Genomic DNA, 25,091 nt, shown 5'->3' on the forward strand with positions numbered 1-25,091 from the left:
CAACTTGTTTTTTCGTCAAGATAGAATTGGAGTAAAATGACGTCAAAGGGCTACACTTTTGAACCTGCTCAAAAAACCCAGAACAGGCGAAAAAAAAACCACCTAATAATAAAAAAATTAATAGAAAAAACTAAAAACCCCTTACCGTTAAGAACTCCGGGCTTATAACACACACAAGAAACCCTTAACTGAATAGTGAAGGCTAAACGACAGCTCGTATCTGTATCTCAATATAAATAAAACCAACGTAACCACCTTAATGAAAGTGTATCAGACATTTAAAGCCGATAAGAAAACACGAAAATTAATTACGAAGTTACGAGTAAGGTAAGCAAAACGAAAAGGCATAAGCATTGAGTTGGGAATATTAATCTAGAGGTCCAATCAGAACGTCGGAGTTCAATATTTCGCGAAACAAATTTTTAAAAAATAACAAAACTGGCGTCTGCTCCCAAATGACGAGAAAACTTTATCATTCTACCCGTGGAGCCGTCTATCTCTCAATGGTTCGTTCAAATAAGACGTGTTTTCCGGCAAAATTTTTTTTTTCAAAAATAATGGATGGCGCCACGGGTCATATGATAACGTTTTTTCGTCATTTTTGAGGAGACGACACATTCGTAATTTTCAAAAACTTGTTTCGCGGGGAGCAGATTTGATTGGATCTCTAGATTAATATTCCCAACTCAATGGTCATAAGAGCGCGTTTAATTTTTTTTTTTGAGATACACACACATCGGTGTCGACCCGAGGCCTTAGACACCAGCACACACACACAATAACTGATTAATCAGGGCGAGATATGTGTAACGGCCACGCCAACGGGGGGATACGTGGGGACAGGGGTGGGGACACCCTTGGCGGAAGTATTCCGACCACCCGTTTGGGGATTGGTGGTCATCCTCACACGGCCATCCACAAACTCTGCCTCCCGGACGCCTGGGATTACAGGAGTGAGCCACTACTCCCGGCTGAGCGCGTTTAAATGGTTTTCATTAATGAACCACTTCACTTGAAAAGTAAATACCGCTAGACAAAAAACTAACCATGTAGACCACCCAGGGGTTCTACCCTTTATCCCTCTTATCTCTGCCGACCACGCTAAAACAAGATTTGACATTTATAATTTCATACGTCAAAAAAATTAAGACTTTATTAGCTAGAAGACTGCCGTTAAAAGACAATAAGACGTTTCCCATGTGGTCAGAGATTTATATACCGGTGCTGCAAGCGATCAAACAGCCTACTACACCGGTGGTCTCATCAGAATGCCCTACGCCAGCGTCCACAGGCCCGGACAGGTGACAAATAAAGCATGGGTAGTAGCACCCTACTACTGATGGTCGCACCTTTGACGCAAGCCACTCAACCCAGCAGAAGGTGCAGCAATGGGTGGACCAATTCTCACTCCGCACAAAGCAGTGGGATTAAGAGTGGATGCTGTAGCAACTCCAGCCGACACCCTACCTACGTAGGTAAGGAGTCAAACCCTTTGGAGAAAGCTCCTAAGGGGGAACGACGAGCACACAGCAGCCCAAGTAACCCGGCACAGCTGGCACCGGAGATCCCGGTGTGGCTCCAAAAGACCGGGAAACAGGACCGCCGTGCCCTCATACGGAGGCCCACCGCCCCACAGCAGGCTACCCAATCCGCCGAGGCAGCCAGTTTGCACGGACCCTCTCCGTTAGCCTGAGCCGAAGCTCAGTATCCAGCCCAAACCTGACCGAAGTCGGAGGTGGAGATAGGACCATTTGATCAGAGCTAACATCTCCCAGTGCACCACCGCCCTTATGGGTTACAGGAGCCGGACCCTGACTCCCCGGTAAAGCCACCAGTTATTGCAATCTCTGACCCGTTAAGGGCCAAAAAGACGTAATACCATATGTAACATAATTACTCATAAGTATGCCACTAGCTCTATTTCTTCACTAACGGCTTGTTTCACAGATATTGCGTCATCCGTACCCTACGTAATATTTGATGTCATATTTGACGTCATCGAATCTCAAATGCCGATAATGCCGTCGCCCAATTAGCTCTACGTCTGATAAACCGACGGCCATTATTTTAGTAAAATACCGGTTTGAACAACCAAGGCTTAGGAGCTAAAATGAACTACAATATAGTGTCAAGTTCTGTTAATGTAATTAATTTGCAAATTAATTAAATTCTCGGAGACTCACTTTCTAAAATAAATTTGCATTGTCAAATAAAAGAAGCAAGTTTATTGGAAAAAATAATTGAAATTCATTTTGAGATTTTCTGGCGCATCTACAAGGTTGGAATCTTTGCAGATTCTTTTGAGCCTAGGCCTAACTCTTCTAGGCTTGGTATGGGTTTTAAAAACGCTGGTGGAATATCCCACTTCGACGACTTGTTCCATTTTCGGAAAGCGATCACTTATTGGTCATTTCCTCAACCTTTTATTTTTCTAAATTACTCATTATTTTACTTCATCCGCACAAACCGAGCGATTTTATAAATTTCAATAAAGCTACATTGAGCTGACTAAAATTCCGACGCAAAAAATTCCTTCTCAATTTAGAGGTTTTCCATTGGCTTAAATAAATATGTTACTAGCCAATAGTGTGACTCCCAAAATTACTAGAATGAATAAAAAGGTTAAAATCTAACGTAGTCCACCTTTTTACTGGTTCGTGGTGAAACAAACCGTTAGTGAAGATTTTTGAATGGAATAAAGGTACAGTGGCATACTTATGAGTAACTATGGTAATACCATAAATAATTGGTGGATATCCTGAACATAAGTCTATAATATTGTTCCATAAGTTTGTCACTTTGGGGAATATTTTTCTGAGAGCTAGTAACGGAGTTACGTCATCACAAGAAAATCTCCCCCTAGCGGAACGCTGTCAAAGGCTACATGTGATGCGTTAGCAAGCGGACGCAATACGGCGACGAAGCCCATAATGTAATCTGTCTTGTGAATAGCTCTTAGTAATATTTTGCATGTGAAGAATATTAAGTGTCACACTTATGTAACAATATTATACACTTATGCTGATAACGATAATGTTTCGTTAAACATAACTTTTAAATGAACGCTATCCAAGGGCTTCGCTCTAAACTTTTGTTTCCCTGCAAATCATAGACTAGAATTTGCTGTGCACATTTTTTAATAGATTTTAACGGTAATATATTATTTAAACTTAATTCTTTTCGACATCAATCAAAGTAATCCGGGTTCAGAGCGTACATTTTGAACCGGGTGCTAAGCTTTCTTTCATGTAGGGGGCGCCAAAAACACTCCCATCTTTATAAATATAATAGCTATTTATAATTTATCTTGAATATAGGAGGCGCCATTTTGAAAATTTTGAACCGGGCGCCATAAACCTTCGGTACGCCGCCTATGAGCTCTGACTCGACATTTTAATTTGTAATTTTGACAAAGTGAGGATGCTCGGAGATTTCTCTAGAGAAATCGCGATAAGATATTACGTCACATCCTGTCAGAAAACCCGTCAAAATAACAAGTGAGAATTCTCACTTTGACTGTATAAATTAGCATTTCGAAGGCTCCAGATTCGAGTTTTGGAATTTCACTAATAAAGGTTATTCTCTGCTTTCAGATCATGCCTCTATCTCATTTTGACGAAAAAAGTGGCGTAGTATCATGTATAACTCCATGGGGTAAATGGTGGCAAACGGTTAGGTATTATAAGATTTTCTCAACCGCCACCTGATATAATTTTAAAACCATGTAACATTTCCAGTGAAGTCTCAATTCAGGTTGATCCTGGAGAACCAGTCATTAAGAAAGATGTTAATGTTGTAATTAAACCCAATACTATCGAATGCGCGTTTAAGGGAAAAACTATATTTAAAGTTAGTTAAAAAACTATAGCAATCATTGTTTGATGTATATTTCAAAATTAAACATTACGCAGGGAGATTTGTACAGGACCATAATCCCAGATGATAGTACTTGGGTTATAGGTACGTTTTATAAATAAAACCACATTCACTTGCACAAAGACTTATTTTTGTTCACACTTAACAGAGGAACAAAAAGTATTATACATTTTACTCGCTAAGGCTGATCCTCCCAACGTAGAAGCAAACTGGTTATCGTTGTTGAAAGACCAATACGCTCCCTGTCCAATGGAAGCGTTGGAAATGCAAAAGAAACTCGATTTGGAAAGGTTTCAATTAGAAGTACGTTAAAATTGTGAAAAACCTACCAATTACCATCAAATGTTAATAAAAATTAATTTTCTAGAATCCAGGTTTTGATTTCAGCGGAGCTAAACTTGATAAAAAATATGACCAATTACCATTTTCTTAGAATAACTTTATTATGAAATTTTTGTATTCAGGAAAATAAAAAGTTTAAACATGCGACTTAACTTTAGTCAACATAAACTAAATACAACAACAATAAAGAGAACTGAGGAAGAACGAATATTATATGGTTAGAAGTTTCGTAATATCACGTTGGATTTCAGAAAACATTTCTTTAGCTTTGGCACAAACTGTTATCTTTATAAGTACATCCAGCAATTTTTGAAATGTTTCCAAAGATCGAACCATATTAGTATAAGGTAAATTCTGTAAGAAAAAATTTGATATATAAATAATTCACATTTTTTAGGCCTATTTTACCTTAGTGTCTTTGGTGTTTAATTCCAATTTTTCCAAAAGAAGTTTCCTCTGTTCTTGATATTTTGCCTCCTCTTCTTTGCTCTCATCATTTTTCTTAGAGATTGATACAGCCAAGTTACTTTCAACTTTGTTGAGATCATTAACTAGTTTTTGCCTCTCTTTAAAAGCTGGACTAGATAAACCTTGGGCAATCAACAATAAAAATGATCGCAGACGGCCCATAATTTCATCGCATTTTTCTTCTTCAATCTTGTCTAAACCAGATTGGTTGGAAGCTTCTTTTGTAGATTGAGCAAGTTGATTTTGTGATGATCTAGGTTGGTGGTACTTGTCGGTATTTAAAACAGATTCATTGTTTTCTTCCGAATCGAAAAACACGTCTGATAGTGGTTTGACATTCGTATCCGTTGGGTCTATTCCATAATTGTCAGAGCTGCATGACAAGATGGTACTATTAAGCATTGATGACACCGATCTACTTTGACTGGAATTGACATGAACAATCATGGATACATTAGCAACTGATTCATCAAGAACGTTATTTTTTGTGTTATCAAATGTTTCTTCAGTGTCCAAAAATTCTTCATCCGTGTCTGTATCACTAATATGCTTTCTTTTCTTATCACTTTGGTCAGGTACTTGCAAATGGGATTGGGTTCCATTTTCTTCCGCATTAGGAACTGTAGAAACTTTAGTGGGCGTTGTAATGGGAGACAGTTTACTTAGCGAATTGATTGGAGAAAGTTTGAATGGCGATTCGAACGGAGATAGTTGCTTTGATAATTTCACTGGGGACTTATCATTATTACCATCAGATAAAACTAAGTCCCTCTTTTCCAGACCTTCTTTCAAAGCATTATCAATCGTCACTTGACTCAAAACTTCAATAGTTGAACCATCACTAGACACACTACCTTCAGCAATTTCTGCTGCTTTAATAGAAGGAACCTCAACATTAGTGCTGGTTGAAACCTCAACTTCAACGTCAGCGGGAACCACAGCTTCAACATCAGCGGGAACCACAACTTCAACGTCAGCGGGAACCACAACTTCAACGTCAGTGGGAACCACAACTTCAACGTCAGCGGGAACCACAACTTCAACGTCAGCGGGAACCACAACTTCAACGTTAGCGGGAACCACAACTTCAACGTTAGCGGGAACCACAACTTCAACGTTAGCGGGAACCACAACTTCAACGTTAGCGGGAACCACAACTTCAACGTTAGCGGGAACCACAACTTCATTGCTGTTAATTGAAATTTCAAATTTGCTGTTAGCTGGAACCTCAATCTCATCAGTGCCAGCTGAAATCTCAAATATGCTGTTAGCTGGAACCTCAATCTCATCAGTGCCAGCTGAAATCTCAAATATGCTGTTAGCTGGAACCTCAATCTCATCAGTGCTAGCTGAAACCTCAATCTCATCAGTGCTAGCTGAAACCTCAATTTCATCAGTGCTAACTGAAATCTCAAACTGGCTGTTAGCTGAAACCTCAATTTCATGAGGACTAGCTGAAATTTCAACTTCACTGTTAACGGAAACATCAATTTCATCAGTGATATCTGAAATCTCAACTTCACTGTTTGCTGGAACCTTAACTTCTGGACTAGCTGCTTTTTCAACCTCGAATTTAATGAGATTGTCATCATTCAAGATAATTGGTAATTCAATTTCTGGAATATAAATATTTTGTGACTCCACACCCGAAGAAACATCTCTGGAAATTTCCAAATTGTTCAGAATTTTGGTAGTGGATTCAAGATTATTTGAATTTGTTTCTATTTTTGTGCTGCCATCATTTGACTGTTGAGATAATGTTTGAATGGAATCTAGAAACAAATCGAAAGATTCATTTCCATTTGTCTGTTCCTGATGCACATGATTCAAAATCTTTGGTGGCAAGTTAGTTGATTGTCCATATAACTGGTCCAAAAGGCACGAAAGGAAAAAGGAAAAACAGGATGCTTGTGGAGCTGACATATTGGTGGTCATTTTCACAACTGACTCCAAACTTTGTCCTTTGATTAGTGAATTATCTTCAAGAACACAACCCGTAACTTCGGAAAACAAGAGATAATTACATTCAGACCTTTTGATGAAAATTATATAAAATCCAAATACCTTTCGGTGACAATAACAAACATAGATCTCGAAGAACATTGAACTGCGGCTGCAAGTTATAAGCATCGAACAAAGCATTGCTGATATGAGAAAAACAATCGTCTTCACTCTCACTTAGCAGAGACATCGTCAAATCAATCGCAAATTGATAATTAAGCTACAATATAAAAAAATCAATTAAAATATAAAATGATAAATTGAAAATAAACTTTATTGAATAATTTACGTGCGTTTTTGCCGCGTGCATATTATAAGTGGAAAAATTAGAAAATAAATTAAGACTTTTACACAATAAAAAAATTTATTGTATAAAAGTCGAATTTATCTTCTAATTTTTCCGCGTAAAAGAAACTTACTTCATTTTGATTCAGTGCATTTTTTCGGTTACTGAATAACTTTTGAATAGTGTTGAATAATTTTGCGCTAGTTGAACGAATTTCAGGAATTGAAATCTGCCATTCTTCACAAACTTTGGTACAAAAATCTACTCCTTCAATCAAATGATTCCTCCAAACATCATAATCTGAACTCTCATCCATAAGAATATTTCTCAAAGGATCTAGTTATGGCAATAAACATTTAATTATCCACCAATTTCATATATTTCACACCAAAAGACTATAATATCGTTCCATAAGTATGTGAAACATTTTACTGAGAGCTATTTGGAAAAAGGCATCAAATAAATAAATAATAAATTAATGATGTAGTGCGGAGCTACTTAAGACTGCAGGAGATACAAATTGGCAATGAAAACACACGCTGTGTTTAGTAATTCTCAACGAAATATCTTAAAAATTATTTTCGTTGAGACGGTTGCTAACGTGACATAGGATCTTGTTGAATTTTGTTAAATATCGTCTGTTGCGGCGTCTGCAGCTAGCCCTACTCTGTTCTGCGACGTCACGTGACTGTTGAACAACGGAAAAACCTGCTCTTACAACCAATGACTTAGTTGCTCAAAGGATGAGCAACGTAACGACAAAACTGGAAATCAAAAACCTTGACCGTTAAGCTCAGCACGGAGCTTTTAAAGAGTTACTGAACGCAGCCACTGAGTCATTGTTATGCATAGTGGTCAGTAGAAACTTTTCTCAAGAATAGTAATCGTCATACTTTTGGACCAATATAAAAAAAATAATACTTACTAGTAACGCCTGTTTTTGATTTTTCCATAAAACCTTTGGTTAAAGTTCTATGAACAGTTGTTAACAAAAGCGTAGACTCGCAGTTTTCAATAACCTATAGATAATTAGAATATAAATAATATAACGGAGGAAAATGAAATAAAAATAATACATTTAATTTCTGTTGTTCATTGACCAACTCTTCAATTATCTCCCACTGGTTTTTCAACAAAGCTTTCTGTACGCATAACGCCAAATAACCTTCCGCTGAATCTTTCAAACTGTGAGTAGATGCCAAGTAGCACGCCACTTTTAAAGAATGAGGATCTAATCGCTTTGCAAGGGTTTTAGCTGCATTTTCAAAATCTTCTAAGCTAATATAACTGGGAATAAAATAAACAATTATATAAACCATCTTTGAAATATGACGTACAGGGTACTCACCATTTGCAAGCCAATTCAAATTTAGTATCGCTGTCTAATTTCTCAGCCCATTGTAACAACAATTCCTTATGAATTGGATCGGTGGACGGGAGTCTCAATTTCGCAATTGAAATTGCTTCTCTAAATTTAAATACACTCGTCACCTTTAAGTAATAAACATTATAGATCAACAAAGCTTACCTGAATAAACTATTATCTTGTAAAAGTTTAATCGCTTCTAACACTTTGTGACAAGCCAATAGGTAAGTGGCGGCTTTGTGATAATTGCCTTCATCATTCAACTGATCCGCGTAGCTTTCGCAAGCTGATTTCCACATCTCACGTGAACCTTGCATCGCAACTGCTACTGTGAAGTCATCTAATTGTTTTCTCTCCGTAGAATATTTTAACAATTCTTCAATGTCCCCATTCCAAACGCCAATGAAATTAGAGTACTCAAAATTTCCAGACTCTGTATGCTTCGATTCTAATCCACAAAGGGATTAATAGAATGAAAATCAGCTTAGCAATTAAAAGAAATGAACTTACTCTCGGCTGACAAAAGCTCCTCAACTTGGGGATATTCCAAAAATGGGGCCAAATACACCGAATTAGATGGGCTTTCGACGATCGGACTTTCGACATTACTCAATTTATCATTGAGATATTGAATATCTTTCAAAACAACTGTTTTGGGTTGATTGTCTAAGAAATTAGAAACGGGGAAGAAGGACTTGGGCACCGATTTCTTCTTCTTTGACTTTTCTTGTCTGACAGCCTTAAAAGAAGCTTCCAGTTCCTGAAATAATATTAGTTACAGAAATGGGTAAATAATAAATAAATAAAATCCAATACTTTATGCTCCATTTGCTTCAAAATTTCTGATCGTTTCTTTTCGACTTCTTGCAGCAGATCTGCCACCCCATCTTGAGCTTCGTTATCACTTGAAACATGTTCTGTTTTTGTAGCTGTAACCGTCGGCACCTTGTTTAGCTCTATTTTTTTAAAAAAATTTATAACACACATAATAAAACATCAAATTGCAATTAAAATATTGTACTACTTTTCGGGGGTAGTTTTTCAACTAGTTTCGACATATGAATCTGATGTATAGAACAGTCTTCCGATCCACTAAAAATTACGTCTGGATCTTGGGGATTCCATTCCAAACAGTAACAAATTCCAAGATGACCAGGGTAATTGCTGATAGGAAGTCCAAGTTGAGCGTCCCAAATCTAGTGAATTAAACAAATCATTAAGCATGTGAGAGTACTTAATTTCATTCGAGTACTCCATCGAGCTTCAAGCAAAGTAAAAGCTTGAAAATGGTGCAAGCCTCAAATCGAAGCCTAAGATTAACTTACAAGTACTGGAAATATTATTCTTAACAAGGCATAAGCTTTTAAAAGCTACTAAAACATTCACGCCTTAAGTTCTCTTATTGGGTGAGGTACAAGTCCTAGTTGTTTCTGATTGGTCACTGATTTTAAATGTAGAAATGACACCAAACTACCAAAACCATAAGTCAGTTGTTTGGCAGTTTTTTTTTTTTAAATGTTTTACTTAATGAACCCAATTATTCAGAGCCCTTTTTTACTAGAACTATCATTGAGTACTCGAAACCTAGATAAAATTTTAAAGCTCAGCTCGATAATTGAAAAGTTAAATTTTTCATACTCTAAGCTCGGCTCGCAACCCAAAAATCAAGGCTCTCATATGCCTACAAAGCATATAAGAAAAATAATCCCAAACAAAATAATAAATGTGTTTTGATGACCTGAATAGTTCCGTCGGCAGAAGCAGATGCTAGTTTAGCATCTGAATGAGGGCTCCAAACTAAACTGAAAACTTTATTTCTATGCCCGGCTAGCTGTTTAAAAGCACTCGTTACTGTTGTTTTCTGTGAATCATTATTGGCACCGCTTGTCAACTTCATCAGTACGTCTTTGAGATCGTAAACTTGTATAACTTGCTCGTAAGATGAACACGCTAGCCAAGTATGTTTGTCTGAAACATCAGATCCAACAGTGGTGCACATAGGGTGCCATTTTAAACAAGTTATTAATTTTGATTGGCTCGTTAAGGTTGTTAACAATTCGAAATCTTGCGCATAAATCTCAACCACACTATAAAAATTTACAAGAAAAATAAAACATGTGTAAATTATAAAATAATTATAAAATCTCACCCATCGGCATTTCCGACTGCAAGAATGGTCCAATCAGGTTTCCAGGAAAATTCAGATCTTCCTTTCTTTTTAGTTTTATCCGAATTTGGTTTAATCAAAGCATCAAAATCTAACGGATCTTTATCAGGCTTATTCATGTCGTGAATCATAATTTTCCCATCTCCACAGGAATATAAAAACCATTTCGGTTTCTCATTTGGTTCAGTCTCTGAAAAATTAAAGCAAAAAAAAAAACTCAATAAGAGTAATTGTAACCTAGGGTGCGTTCAACAACAAAAATACGATTTCTCAAAAAAGCGATTCCAATTTCAGTGATGTTTCAGCGCTGAGGTTGTTGTACGACATTATAAAAGAAATTTTTTTTATTGATTCCCACCATGACACGCTTTAGGTTGTTGAACGGTTTTTGTTCCCCGATTGTGATTTCGGCGAATAGATAAGATGGCGGAAGATGAAATTCAACAAAGAAAAATTGCTAATTTGCTTATAAATGAACTTTGTAATGACACGGCCAACTTTGATCTCTCGCGCTACAGCGGCCATCTCATTCGTTGACGTTTCTGTGTTAACCTAAGAGCAAAAGATGTGTATGACGTGAGATTATTATTTTTAGTATAGTTTTTAGATTGAAATCAATATAACAACCGAGCGTGGCGCTGAACTCCTACACGTTATAGTACAGATTATAGGGGAAAAATCCTTGCTCGCGGAATTTCGACAAATGTGTTGGCCGCTGTAGCGCAAACAGCGCGTTACCAAAGTTGGCCATGTGGTAATGATGACGAGATTGAAGAAGATTTAATTAGATCATCCTTCAATGTAACATTTACATACTCCATCGCCAAAAGTTTCCCCAAGTGCTTTGTGCACATGCTCAAAAAAGAATGCACTTTCTTCGATGGCAATCCGATTGGAAGCGTGACGTCAAAACTGGAAATTGGAAAACCCCGTACAACTACTTTTTTTTTCATCTGATGCTCAGCACTGAGCCTTTCTTTGAGTTGAATGCACCCCATATTACAAGAAAAATCATCACCATCATTTCTGACTAATGGGCCCCAAGACAAGGTGTAAACTTGGCGTACATGGTGAATATTTGAAACTACTGGCGGCCTGAAAATGTAAAAAGAATGGGTAATTAAGAATAAAAATTAAATGATAAAATAATAGATGTTTCATACTTGTGAGAAAGGACGTCTAAAACACCAACTCTTCCCTCTTCGGTTCCATATGCTAGTTGGTTCTCCTTCTCCGGATGCCATGATAACTGTGGAAGGAAAAATTTTAAAACCATTTTAATAATGATAATTAAAAATAAAAGATGAAACTCACCGCAGTCACTTTCCCTTTAATGCCTTGCCAATACGTACTAGTCGAGTAACCACTAACGGAAGAAGTGTTCCATGTCCTTATCAAGCTATCTCCGGAGCCTATCGCTAACCTACCTACAATATAAATTCTCTTTGAAGTTCCACTTTAAAAGTTGAGCAAATTCAATTTACCTATATCAATGGGGGAAAATTTTAAGGCATAACCAAAACCTCCCAGCGTTGTTAAAGATAATGAAGATTTCATTCTTTTTATATCCCATAATATTACCTACAATAATGTCATAAATTGTTATTAATTTTTAATATTGGTAATTAATAAGTTTTGAACATACTTGTCGATCTAGTGAAATTGTACAGGCCAAGTTGCTATTGAAAGTAGCGATGCTAAATACGCATCGGTTATGTACTCCCATTTGTTTGCCATCAAAAAGTTCCCAATGAACTTTACGGTCTAATTTGACAACAGCCAAAAACAGCTCGCCACTAAAAATAAATTAAGATATTCATGTAGGAAAGACAAAGTCTAGACAGTGCCTTACCTTTGCGAGGCACAAATAATCTGGTTTGAGGAAGAGGGGTTCCATTTCGCAACAACGAACTGGCCTCTTTTCTCCTCATCTCTACGTTGATGTTTGTTCACTAAGGGTGGTTTCTCATGTTTCATACATTTCTGTTTTTGTATGTTCCACACTCTGAGAGTTTTGTCGCGACTAGTAGTTGCGAGATCAAATGATGTCGAATAGTCCTAGTTTGACAACCAAGTACATAAAAAAAGATTTTCATTTCCTCTGTTATTTTACATTTAACATACTGGTTTGTGATTTTCCGATGGTTTAAAAGGAGGCCAGCTAATTGACAATACGTCATCATCGTGACCCCTTAAGATAGAAAATCTTTCTGTGGATTTTAAAGCATTTACTACAAAAATGCAGCCACCTTTACATCTGTATATGGTAAAAAATGACGTGAAATAAACCATGCTATTTTGTCTTTGTTTGATGAAAATCTATATAATTACCCAAGAACAACGAGATTCGGATTGTAAGGACAAGATGACAAAATAATAGGATGATTCCTGATTTTCAGATGGACATCTTTGACCCTATTATTAACCAACTGCCAAATAAACAATTTTCCTTCTTCATCCAAAATAAATAAAGTGTCGTCACTCTTTTGCATTTGCCAATCCAACGAAACAATTTTCTAAAAAATACATTAGCATACTATTAAACCTGAAATCAGTTTTACAAAAAAAAGTCTTACAGATTTAAATTCAAATTCATGAAGAAGAACAAGATCGTTAGGAATGTCTTTGGTATTCCAAACCTTTACAGTCTTATCATGGCTACCGGTGGCCAAAAGGTGCGTGTGATCCGGCAGTTGACTAAATGAAACCACAACTATTCTATTTAAATGTAATTGTTGAATGCATTTGTATATTGGTGGTGCAGTTTTAACATCAATTAAAACTATAGATCCTTGCGAACCATAGGCTAATAAGCCATCATGGCTAATGTCACTTATTTGGGGGCAATACCAATTTGGTGCTGGTCCAATGTGTTTACCTTCCTGAAACATATTTACTCTCGTACTACGGTGCGTTTAAGCCTTGGGAATGCCAAAAGTAAAGACTACCACTTGCCACTACGGTGCAAGAGGCAACTAAAATTTGACTTCTCGCCGCTCTCGCGCCTAAGGATCGAAAAGAAAGAAGAAAGGTCAGACGAATCACGTGTTTTCTTTGTTTAAATTTCATTGGCTGTCGCATAAAATAAATAAAAAAATGGCAGTTCCTCTACGATTATGTGTGTATTTTTCAATATAAATTAATTTTATAGTTGCATATTTATTAATATTAACGTAATCTAAATTTATCACATTGTACAACCCGCTTACTTAGGGGTTGTGATTCCTTAGATATAGGTATTTGATTGCAGACAAAACATGATTCTTAATGTCTTAAAAATTCTTTATAGGTTTTAATGGTTCAAACTATATTCTAAGAAAAACCCCAGTTTTCAAGGTTCAAAGTGTGTCGATCCCCAAAGTTTCCATCCTCCCAATTCTGGTTCATCAAAATTCATTTCATTCAACTTCACCTAAGTCTGAAAGGGACTACCTTAAAACACTGAACCAAAACTGGCTAAAAAAGAATGAAATTGTTTATCCTCCCCAAGAGCCAGGAGAAGAAAGAAGGCCTGCTGTAAATTCATTTAACCAATTCACTTAAACTTAATATGATTTTAAAACATATAATTGTAATTCTAATTTTAGTGGGTATGTCACGAAAGGTGTCAGATAAAATATTCACCAGAGAAAATGCTGATGTTCGCAACTGTGGTATAATATAATCTCTAGAGAATTATGTTCTATTTATATTTATTATAATGCATATTTTAAGATTCGTGGACTTTCTATTGACGAAGCAATAAAACAAATGTCACATACTCCGACTAAAGGAGCCCAAATTATTAAAGAGGTATGTAAATTTTTTGAGATTCTAACCCTACAAAAATAAATTCTTTATTATTGCTTGTTTCACATAATGTCAGTAATTGTAACATTTATTTAGGTACTATTAGAGGCCCAAGAACTCGCAGTTAAAGAGCATAACGTTCAATATAAATCCAACTTATGGGTTTGTAAGTATAAATATAATACTAATTTAAAATTTAAAATATTAAATATCATTATGCTTTTTAAATTAAGCTCATTCATTTTCCGGGAAAGGAGTCGTAGTAAAAGGAGTCAGGAGACACGCAAGAATGAGATTTGGGGAAGTTCAGTATAAATATTGCCATTATTTCGTTTGTTTAGAGGAAGGACCTCCTCCAAAACACTATTATCTGCCTGATCAAACTGGTAATGAAAAACTGGAAGAATACATTTTGGAATTAAGAAATAGAACTATCAAAAGTTCATTGTAGATATTATTTATGAAGTTTATAAATAAACTAGTGTTGTGTAATATTTTGAATTTCAGCAATTCTGATAACAATATCTAGGTTTAATTAATAGTTTATTTATAGCATAGGTGCTTTTATAAAGTAGTGTTGGCTAATATTGTAAATTCACCAATTTCTATACCAAATTTGAGGTTTGATTCGAAGTCTGTCATGATCCAATGAAGAACCAGTAACAGATAAAGTGCAACGTCGAATGTTTTTTGTGAGCCCTAATTGGTGGGGAGTTATGATGTAATATTTTTGAAACTGTAAGAAGAACGAAAGCTCAGCGGGGTTTTCCATTTTTAAACAAGTACTCTCTATTCCAGTAATCGGTTTAAACGAGTGCTCGCATAGCCCTGAAACACGGTAATACGAAAACTGCTTTACGAGTTTTGGTCGAGTTTAACCTAATTTAAATCTCGAAAGTTTGGGGAGTTTCTGAACAAGGCTTATAGAGTTCGAGCCCACTCCAACTCGATTCAAGCGAGTACTCGTACACTCCTACTAAATGCAAATAATTACCTTGGTATTGATTACAGATATCGATTAATCACTAATCTCACATTAATTCATAATATACTGATCACTATAATAAATAATATTGAAATTGCTTTAAAGTTTCAATTTAATTAAAATATGGCACAAAATAAATTACACCCCGCTACAGTATTATTACATGTATCTATATACTTATAGATATTTATAGGATTATATTGCCATTTTGTACATGATTAAACTGCTTTTGCAATATCCTATGTACATTGTAGGGATTTCAAACAATAATATTGTATATTAACTATTGCCTTTCTAAAAACTATTTAAATTGGCTACTGTTGTAAAATAAGACTAGAAATGTGGTTAATGCCTATTATAAATCTTTTTTCAAATTTAACCAACAAAACTAAAATTAACTTTCCCCTTAGAAATGACTAAGAAAAATTCCAATCTAATAACTCAAATTAACTTATTCGACAATCTAGATCTTTTGATCCGAAACATTCTAAAGTAGTCGTGACTGCCCTAATCATATAGGTCATTGTCCCGAAACAACCACTAGGGGCACTGTCGTAAAAATGCATGCAAACTCCCGCTGCCCCGTTACAAGGTGCCACTTGTTCAGCTAAAGGAACAGCACAGCACAGAGTGGCATCACCTTTAACATTTTTCTATTTATAAAAATAGTAAAAATTGGTAAAACAACCCAGATAATCAAGATGCGTTATTGTTAATACCTGATCTTCTAAGAATACTTTGTTCGCTTTGTGAACCAAGTATTCAATGCTGATAAGTCCTCCCAAATAAGGCACAGCATCGTGTTCAACAATTAAAGTTAACACCATTAAAGCTTCAACCATAAGCTGCCTATATTCTGGTTGGGGTATGCTGTTCAAGACTTGCTCCACTTGAAGGGCAAATTTTAACTCTCCGGGAGTCATCTATTTACAATTAATCCAATTAAAAATTAACAAATAAAATTATTTATAAAGATTGCACCTCTCGAGTCAACTGTTGAGATAGTATTTTTCCCTCAATAGATATTCCTTGACACTACAAAAATTAAAAGGTATTGGAGTCTACTTCTAAATAAAATTGCCTATGAAATACCCACTTTTTCCAAAACAGACCAAACTCTTGAATAAAAACCCTTGGGTACTCTATTGAGAGCACCATCTAATCGACGTCGTCTTAACCACTGCCCTTGACGATCCGTTTCTTGTCCACCTTCCTCAATTGTAGTATCTTTGGAAACAAAACTATCCACCATGCTCTTCTAGAACAAAATTGTTTAAGTATTTACTAATATCTGAAAATATAGTTATTGACCCAAAAAAAAAATTACTTTGCTGGTCGCCATGTTAGCCAATGAAACAACTCCACTACGAGCTGTAATAATACAATATTCTATGTAGAAACTTCGGTTTTAGATACATAAAAGGATTTAATATTTGACACCAATATATTTATCAACAATGTCAAGCAAAGCTATTGAAGTCAAGCCATGACCTAAGAAATCAACTCACCTAAACGATTCACAAGTACTGATGAGACACAAAAGCAGTATAAGAGACAAGATATTAGTTTACAGCAAGAATTATTAAACCAAGAGACCAACCACGATACGATGAGACAAGCTCAGATAAAAACAGAGATATTAACATGCTCCAACTACTACTACTTATCGAATAAGATACATCGCAGTTAAAAATAGTGTTAACACCCAATTAAGTAGAAAAGACTTCCAAATATAGAACAATATTGATTACATTACATGTTACCAACGCAGAGGAAAATAGTGTTATCTTACCACTCTTAACTACAAACTCCTTTCCACTAAAGATATGATGAAGCAACATCTTCATTTCAAAAGGACTTAAATTCAGCAAATGATCCGAAGCGTCGTCACCAGAACATTTCAGAGATCGAGCAAGTTCGGATGCCATAACTTGAATGATAAGTCCCACACGTAGACGTAGCATTTCTTGAAACATTTGTGGCTCGGTTCTGATGAACATTGAAAGGTAGACAAGAAGCTCCTATAAAATAAAATAATTTATGTAACAGTTTAACCAATTCCTCAAAAACTTTACGTACTTGAGTAAGCATAGCTGTACTTTGATCACCACCATGGGCTTTCTCTATTATTTCCCTCAATTCTTTAGCTGGTAATGGCCTTGTAATGGTGTGTTCAAAATTCGGTGGCATACCAATTGTCACCTGTTTTTGTCTAACTAACAGATCTGTTATTGCCTACAAAAGCAAATGGAAAAATTAAATATTTAGACACTATGGTATTGACCAATTATGTTGGCGTACTTTAGGAAGATCTTCAACTTTTTTGCCCAAAATCCCAGCAATATGTCTCACTAACCCCCATTTTTTTTCTTGACAAGCTTTTTCATACAGATCTTTCAGCAGATCTTTAATAGTGACTGTTCGATCTTGTCCGCTAATCCTAGTTTCAGCTTTGAGGCCTCTGAGTGAAAAAAAAAGCAATGTAAATTTAAAGAATATTTAGAAATAAAATACTCATCTCTTACTTGCTAATAACCAAATAATGCAAAATATCTCCTTGTTCTTCGAGAGAGTCAGTTTCACGGAGCATTGTCATTAGATCCTCTTCCCCAACATGTTCAAAAGATCGATCAGACATGGTTCTCATTCTTCTGTTAGCTGAAATCCACGTTTCATTATCATCATCCATATCAGCGGCGGGAGATGGACTGCGGTCCCCACTTGAGGAATAATAGGAATCAGTCTGTAACGCAGGTAAATCGCCCTTGGTTGGACTTGTGGGGCTCAACTGTCTTTCGTAGTTAGCTCTTAAGTTGACAATGTCTGTTAGAAATGTTACACTAACAATTAGAGATGGCACTACAAATTATATCTGATGTGAAAAACCATCGATAGACTCAAACCTTCTACAAACTAAAAAAGTGCACCGTTACGTTTTAAATTACTTAATTTAAGCGTGTATATGTTAGCGAATTTTTTTAAGTCACTAATAAGGCGGAATAATAAACTACATTATAAAAGCAGAAATACCATTTAAAAATTATTCGCAGCGTTAGACTGAATTTTCCATCACCAAAGTTTTATTACCTACTCTAACAAACATGCACGATAAACTCTTAACTAGTGCCAAAAGTTACAACAACAAGAGGGTCAGCAGTCTTTTTTGTAAAGTTACCAGGTTTTTCACTCTTTATGGAGGAGGGGTCACCAGCAATTTTTGGACCATTCCCATTTGAAGACACTGCGTAAAACATTTACAACTTTTTTAAAAAAGGATTATTTTCAATAAAGATTTTTAAGAGCATGATTTACAATTTCCCCAGCTATTATCGCTTTAAAGAATCATTTTTTTGAACCTAAGTAAGGCCATGCGTAGAGGAAAAGGGTACATAGACTCGATAGAAATAGGCCTAAATTAAACAATTGTTAAAATCTCACCAGGATCATACTGATCAACTTGTATAGATCTAGTTCTACGAATAATTCCAGTGATTCCTGATTTTCTGTGACGAGTGCTAACCTTTCTTCTTATGGAAGTTCTGGGATGAAGCAACGAAGGTCGTGACATTGGTTTGTGAAGTTCTCGTTCCAGATACTCTTTGACAGACTCATTCAGCTCTAAAACATTCAATTAATTTTTATAAAACTTGAGACTAGGGTGCCATAAACACGTGTTTCAAAATCAAAATTAAACTCACTGTCAGGATCCCCAATTTCGTGATTTCCCAAAAAACTTAAACTAGTAATACATGAAGTGCTCAGAAAATCTTCGAGCGACCCCAGAGTAACTCTAGTGCCATTAATATATCCGCTTTTTAACTTTTTCATAGTTGATATCAATGCTAAAGGTAATTTATCATTTTCTGAATAAAAGAAAAGTATAAAAATACCATTAATTATAAAGTTAACAAGATTAAATCGAGCGTTATTATAAAGAGTTAAAAAAGCCACAAATATTAATATCCACAACACCTACCCAAATACTGACGCAAAAGAACAATAGTGATAGTAGGTCGCCCAAGTTCACGCCAATGAACTTTTAAAAATGACACTGCGTCCCTCATAATGCTGGCCATATATTCTATATCATTGACAACGTAGAAATCTTCACGTGCAAGGGTCTAATCGAATACCAATGTTACACCCAGGGAGAGGAAAAATAAAAACAAAAATATTCGCCAAATCTATTAGGATGGATTAAGAAATAAAAATCATGCGTGGCAACTAATCAAATAGTCTGAAAAACCACTTTTGTTAATTCAATGTGTGTATTTGACGTTCTATTGGCATGGAACAAGAAACTGACCAATCAGAGACCAGCGTTACCCAATTGGCCAGTTTACAAAATTCCTAAAACCAAGGCATTGTGACATAAGACTTCACGAAGAGTTAGTTTAAATCCAAGACATGCATTTACACATCAACCACAACTTAAAAAAATGGGAATGTGGGGGAGATTAAAACACGCTAGTGTTTTACGTAAAACACACCTAAAACGTGATCTCTCAATGCCATGACAACCGTGGGTCTACCCAAAAGTCGCCAGCTGGTTTTTAAGAATGATATTTCAGTCTTGAATATATCTATCATCAATTCAGTATCAGAGGCTAAGTAGAAACGACGCTGATCCAAAAACTGGAGGCAGCAAAGGGGAAATTTACATAGAGCATATAAAACTGGGGTTGAAAATCGCGTAAAAATTGTCCATAGCCTAAAAACTTAATTAAAAAAATATTATAATACCTGCGGCGTAAAAACAAATATTTTATCTTGAAGAGTGTAAAGTTTACTGGTACTGAGAAGCCCCACATCGTGAGACTGCCGTCCTGATAAACTCAATTTCTTATTTTGACCTAAATGAGCGTAAATGTGGCTTAAGACTCTCGCTCCTAGGACTTCAATCGGTAGAGCATCAGATATTGTTTGTACGGGAAAGTCATGATTTCTCAGCTTTTCTTGCACATGAGTATCTTCAGCAAGTATTACAACTATAATAATAAAAATTAGAATCACAATCGTTTTCTTTAACAATATGATATTTCCACATACCTTGTACAACTACATCAGGCTTCTTCTCCGAACTCAATCTTCTATTTAAAGGATCCAATTCTCCAGGTGCTAAAAATCCCTAAAAGAAAAAAATCATAAAAATTTATCTAAATATATTTTTTTTAAATTTAGAGATGCACCGATATGGGTACAGCCAATTAATCGGCTATTTGTGGCCCATAATATTGGCCGATATTAACAAACTTATCTATCATAACAGTAGTGTATATGATAAAATCATTGTAAAAGATGGTTCAGTGCACTGTCATACCACTTTATTCAATTTTTCATGAAAAAATGTTTGCAAGAGCATATCCAAATATGTTTCTTTTCATTTTATGTGATGCATATTTTCCATCACAAATCGAATATTGTTGTTTTTTTTATTTGTTTACACTCGTAACCCCCTGTCTAAAAAACAGGTATGATCTAGCTTCTGAAGTCTGGCGTACAAGGTGCAGCCAATCAAATAAAATATTATCATTAGTCAGTTAATTGATAATTTTCTTATTTTTAAATGATTTTCTGAAAATATTGTTCTAATACCGGTATCGGCCAATATCAACTTCCTTTAAGCCCATATTGGCTGATACCGATATATCGGTGCATCCCTACCAAAATTCTTACTTCTTGCAAAAACCTTCCAATGAGGTACAGAGATTGCGCCCACATGAAGGGCTTTTGCCCAAGATGAACCCTATCTTGACTATGAGGTTTTTCATACTCCAAGTGTACTTTATCAGCTGGTACTGTATATGTTTCGGGAACAAGTTTAAGACCATCTTCGGTACGAATTAGGATTTTGTCTAAAGCGTCCGAGTACTCTTCAACCTTAATTACATTTCATATTTTAAACTTTTTTTTAAGATAATATAAATTGCCTTAGTGATATACATACAGCCTCGCGGTCTCCACGAAAACAAGAGTCAATTATCAAATAGCAAAAAAATAATGGCCATTCGCATTCTATATTTTCAAATATCTTTAGTTCCGAAGGCTCGTAGTAGAGTCTACTAGGATCCTATAAAGATGGTAAAAATTGTTATTAAATTTGTTGAAAAAATGTATGGTGAAATATAGAATGAAGTACCTCTTTAGCCGTTCTGTAACCATCTCGTAAAAATCTTTTGCAGCCATAGCGGCCCTGAAGCTTTTCAATTATAGTTTCTTTGGTTAATTTGATCAATTCTCGATCTTCCACAGCAAAAGCTGGAAAGCCTATCACAGAGAGCAGGGCTGCGTCTACTTCCTATTATTCAGAACATTTTAAAATTTAAATAAAAAAAGTAATTTATAAAAAAATTACCTTGGAATTTGATTCGCGGGGTAACATTGATTGTAGAACTGCCTATTTTATAATTAAACAAAATGATCAATTATAGATAATTATTTAATTATAAAAATTAATATTTACGTGGCATTTCTGAGCCTCATCTCCAAGAACATGAATCACTGAGGATGGCCCACCCCTACCACCAAAGAGATCCAACTCATTCATAGCTTCAAGGGCAGCTTTAACCATTCCGATAGAGCTAGCATTGAGCTCGGGTAGTCCGTGATTAGTTTTATCTCCTCGTTCCCAGATCCCGTAGTCCTTTTTTGAAATGTTAACACTTTAATTATAACTACTCTGAATGCCAGTGTTGAGCAAGGTCACTTACAGGAATGCAGTATGCAGATTCAATATAGAAAACTAAATTCTGAACAAATGCCACTTCATCTAAGTTGAAAATGATCTGTAGTCCTGTCAAAAAAAAGCAAACATTAAAGCAGATATATCTTTACTAGGCACAATATTTAAACCTACCAGAAGCTGTCATTTGAGCTAATATTAACAAATATAGAGAGGTTGCGTCTAATTGCAAATGACCCCACTCATTATCCCCTACAACTGTGCAGCCAGTGTTAGAACTGAATTTTGCATGAAGACAATCCGAAGTGCTTTGAGTTTCTTTGAAAAGTTCAACTTTGTCTTTTTGCCTCATCATAGCCATTAAGAGACCACGCATCATTTTAACGCAACTCTTTTTGAGTTAGAAAAAGTATTAAGTCAGAAACATAACATGAACACAGATTTAAACATAAAGTACCTGCTCCAACTCATATGTTTTGGCTCGATCCTCATCCAAATCTGCATTTTTCTTGTATGCCATAGAGAGGGCCCAAACAGCGAGAATGGAATAAACATTATCTCGAACCCAAGCATGATCATTTTTAGTTATAGTAGATGGAAGTAGACCAGTTACAGGATTCTATATATAAATATGTATTTTCAGATTTAATGCGCCAGGAATGTATCAATGAAAAATTATTGAAGAAACCAAGGATTTCAGAGCATAAAAGTTTGAATACCTGATGATCTAATATAGTCCTGTAAACTATTCGCTGATAATAATCGAGCCTTACACCAGAATTACTTCGACTCCTCATTTTAAATTAAATAAAGGTATTTTGAATTAAATTCGGTTAATTTTTATTAAACATCGTCCATTGGCGTTCTTATTCAAATTAGTAATCGCTGTCCATTCGGATAAACAAATAGATACAAGATAAACACGTGATTTACTCGTGCGTTGTTAAGTAAATATTGGTGATAATCGCGATTGGTCAGTCTTGGACTGTAGGACGAGCATGCGTAAATAAGTTGTTCCAAGCATAGACATAGTTTTAAGTATAGTCCCTATGTCTATGGTTCCAAGCGATTTTGGCCTAGGGTGCGTTCAAACACTAAAATTCTCGTAAAAGCGATTCCAATAGGTGCTTAAACGAGGGGTCCGCAAAAAGCGTACAAGATTCGGAATCAAGGAATCTTTGAGTTGATTCCAAAAAACATTTATTCCAACCTACAAAATAATCTATGGCTTCTATGACGTGTCTGCCGCGCACTTTTTTGACCTCAAATGGGCAGGGCGCAAGGCTCCCACCATTATCAAGAAAAGATGTCTCAGTACGGTTCGGCGTACGTTCTTCACCCAACGCGTTATAAACACGTGGAACTGTCTTCCATCGGACGTTAAAATCAAATCGTCTGTGTTTGCCATTAAGGCCCGTTTCGCTAAGTTTAGCGGTTCGCGCTAGTGTGTGTACATCTTGTTTTTGTTTTGTGTTTATCTTTTGTGTGTATATATTGTTTTTATTCCTTATTTTTGTTTTTGTTTTGACTCTGTTCTCACTTTGTTGTAGAGGTGTCAGGGCACAATAAGTGTATAGCTTTCTCTACCTGACGAAATAAAATTTATTATTATTTGATTACACCTTGATTTCATGAATTCATTCTGATTCTTTTGAAATCCTAATTTATTTTTCTGATTTCACCTTCGATTCCGTGGATTCCTTAAAAAAAACCGTTGATTCTTCATGATTTCTGCTAAGATTCCAAATAATCACAATTTTACGTGAATTTAGTATTTCCTTATTGATTCTGATTAAGGTTATTTCTTTGTTTATATTTAAAGGAAACAAGAAATGCAATATTTTGCATTTCAAGGGTTCCGCAACCTACGTTGAAGCATTTGAAATTATCAGTCTGATAATTATGTTTTGTACCCCTCCACCAGCATCAGCGTTCACTATACGTATTCCCACTACACCCAACTTTTACCACTGTTCTGTAAATTAGATTGCACATCGACCCTTTAAAATGATACTACCTAAAATAAAACGTGGGGTAAAACTTCAGCTCTCTCGGAAGACATACACGCCCCCCACCATCCTCCATGATTCACCGAAAAAGATTCCATCACTAGAGTTTGATTCCCGAGATTATTTCCCGATTCTGGTATGACTCCAGTTTTCTGAGATGACCTTCTCCTCCAAGAAGACCTAAATGCCATTTCCAACTGGCTATTTAACATCCAGAAGAGTTGTGTGCTCTATCTCGGTAAAAACAATCCCTCTACCACCTTTACACTAAATGGTACTGCGCTTCCTAAGGCTGACTCTCCTGTTCGGGACCTAGGAATCTGGATGGACTACAGCCTGAACTATAGCTATCATACTTCCAAGGTTGTAAAAAAGATCAATTCTCTCACGGGCTTCACCAGACGGAACTTCTTCTTTCGGTCCCCACGACTTATTCGCACTATATATACATCACAGCACTGGTTCTTCCCCATATAAACTTCGCCTCAGAAGTGCGGAGGCCCTCTCTACTTGGTGACCAAGATAGCCTTAGGATAGCACACAATCGAACCAAACTGACTCGCGGCCTAGAACATTTATCACCTGATGACCGTGACGCTGCACTCCATCTCGACTCCCCCAAACTCAGACATGTCGTGAACTATATTGTACAACTTTGGAGTCTGTGGCATGGTGCCTCCTCAGTCGACCCAAACTCATTCTTCCGATTTGACTCTCTACATCGAACCCGGGGACACTACGCAAAAATTTTTAAACCTAGGACTAGAACATCCCTGCGCCAATGGCATTTCTCCCACCGAACAATTGATCTATGGAATTCTCTACCAGCTGATGTTCTCTCTTGTGACACTCGTTCTGCTCTCCGACGCTCTGTTCGCGAGATTGTGCGTCCTAAACTTGACCAACTAGCTTAACTTTTATTTTCCTCCCCTCTTACGTTTTCCCCAACTATACCATTATGCTTTTATCTGTGACTTATGTTTTACTCTAGTCTCAAATTACCCTTTTTAACTCGTTGTACCGTCTGCACCCCTTTTATTTGTATTTTGTAAAACTTTTGTTGTTTAATTAATAACATGTAACTATTTTGATGTACTGTACGGCCACATATAAGCTAACA

The 25,091-nt window shown here is 36.0% G+C and overlaps 4 protein-coding genes across 13 annotated transcripts; 2 read left to right on the plus strand and 2 right to left on the minus strand.

Annotated features, from left to right (window-relative positions):
• The first annotated feature begins 3,343 nt into the window (after positions 1-3,343).
• On the plus strand, positions 3,344-4,362 carry LOC149944013 (nudC domain-containing protein 2-like). Of its 2 annotated transcripts, none has more exons than XM_090174601.1 (6): positions 3,344-3,362; positions 3,594-3,676; positions 3,738-3,849; positions 3,912-3,960; positions 4,025-4,179; positions 4,244-4,362. In XM_090174601.1, the coding sequence occupies exons 2-6, from the start codon at positions 3,597-3,599 to the stop codon at positions 4,307-4,309; spliced, it is 462 nt and encodes a 153-aa protein (XP_090030727.1). In that variant the 5' UTR covers positions 3,344-3,362; positions 3,594-3,596; the 3' UTR covers positions 4,310-4,362. The 2 variants fall into 2 exon arrangements, with proteins under 2 accessions (XP_090030727.1, XP_090030725.1); XM_090174599.1 differs by lacking the exon at positions 3,344-3,362 and adding an exon at positions 3,369-3,497.
• LOC149944014 (gem-associated protein 5-like) lies at positions 4,302-13,493 on the minus strand. Of its 4 annotated transcripts, none has more exons than XM_090174597.1 (23): positions 13,083-13,493; positions 12,838-13,022; positions 12,631-12,763; positions 12,359-12,564; positions 12,152-12,302; positions 11,991-12,087; positions 11,821-11,933; positions 11,670-11,755; positions 11,525-11,601; positions 10,489-10,696; positions 10,078-10,426; positions 9,364-9,535; positions 9,156-9,295; positions 8,850-9,099; positions 8,502-8,787; positions 8,322-8,441; positions 8,050-8,260; positions 7,899-7,992; positions 7,107-7,309; positions 6,751-6,907; positions 6,200-6,686; positions 4,627-6,148; positions 4,302-4,572 (listed from the first exon to the last, which is right to left on the minus strand). In XM_090174597.1, exons 1-23 carry the CDS (start codon positions 13,395-13,397, stop codon positions 4,429-4,431), a joined length of 5,706 nt encoding a protein of 1,901 aa, XP_090030723.1. In that variant the 5' UTR covers positions 13,398-13,493; the 3' UTR covers positions 4,302-4,428. The 4 variants fall into 4 exon arrangements, with proteins under 4 accessions (XP_090030723.1, XP_090030722.1, XP_090030724.1 ...); XM_090174596.1 differs by having other exon boundaries at positions 4,627-6,120; positions 6,172-6,686; XM_090174598.1 differs by having other exon boundaries at positions 4,627-5,964; positions 6,043-6,686.
• Positions 13,494-13,585: 92 nt separating this feature from the next.
• Positions 13,586-14,801, plus strand: mRpL22 (mitochondrial ribosomal protein L22). The gene is made up of 6 exons (XM_090174734.1): positions 13,586-13,624; positions 13,796-14,022; positions 14,094-14,159; positions 14,221-14,298; positions 14,392-14,461; positions 14,529-14,801. The coding sequence occupies exons 1-6, from the start codon at positions 13,603-13,605 to the stop codon at positions 14,744-14,746; spliced, it is 681 nt and encodes a 226-aa protein (XP_090030860.1). The 5' UTR covers positions 13,586-13,602; the 3' UTR covers positions 14,747-14,801.
• Positions 14,802-15,391: 590 nt separating this feature from the next.
• On the minus strand, positions 15,392-22,889 carry LOC149944016 (putative phosphorylase b kinase regulatory subunit alpha). 6 transcript variants are annotated; one of them, XM_090174726.1, is made up of 25 exons: positions 22,682-22,889; positions 22,420-22,581; positions 22,137-22,353; positions 21,991-22,073; positions 21,744-21,923; positions 21,636-21,677; positions 21,420-21,578; positions 21,228-21,350; positions 20,957-21,160; positions 20,330-20,408; positions 20,024-20,268; positions 19,771-19,915; positions 18,979-19,143; positions 18,719-18,898; positions 18,456-18,521; positions 17,806-18,103; positions 17,582-17,741; positions 17,360-17,515; positions 17,073-17,301; positions 16,789-16,806; positions 16,608-16,651; positions 16,377-16,538; positions 16,262-16,315; positions 16,000-16,203; positions 15,392-15,933 (listed from the first exon to the last, which is right to left on the minus strand). In XM_090174726.1, exons 1-25 carry the CDS (start codon positions 22,757-22,759, stop codon positions 15,727-15,729), a joined length of 3,660 nt encoding a protein of 1,219 aa, XP_090030852.1. In that variant the 5' UTR covers positions 22,760-22,889; the 3' UTR covers positions 15,392-15,726. The 6 variants fall into 6 exon arrangements, with proteins under 6 accessions (XP_090030852.1, XP_090030853.1, XP_090030851.1 ...); XM_090174727.1 differs by lacking the exon at positions 19,771-19,915 and adding an exon at positions 19,257-19,401 and having other exon boundaries at positions 15,393-15,933; positions 16,377-16,535; positions 22,682-22,888; XM_090174725.1 differs by lacking the exon at positions 19,771-19,915 and adding an exon at positions 19,257-19,401 and having other exon boundaries at positions 15,393-15,933; positions 22,682-22,888.
• Positions 22,890-25,091: the final 2,202 nt, after the last annotated feature.

This window comes from Leiobunum rupestre, chromosome 5 (assembly GCF_980474605.1).
Source record: "Leiobunum rupestre chromosome 5, qqLeiRupe1.1.hap1, whole genome shotgun sequence".
Lineage (NCBI taxonomy): Eukaryota > Metazoa > Arthropoda > Arachnida > Opiliones > Sclerosomatidae > Leiobunum > Leiobunum rupestre.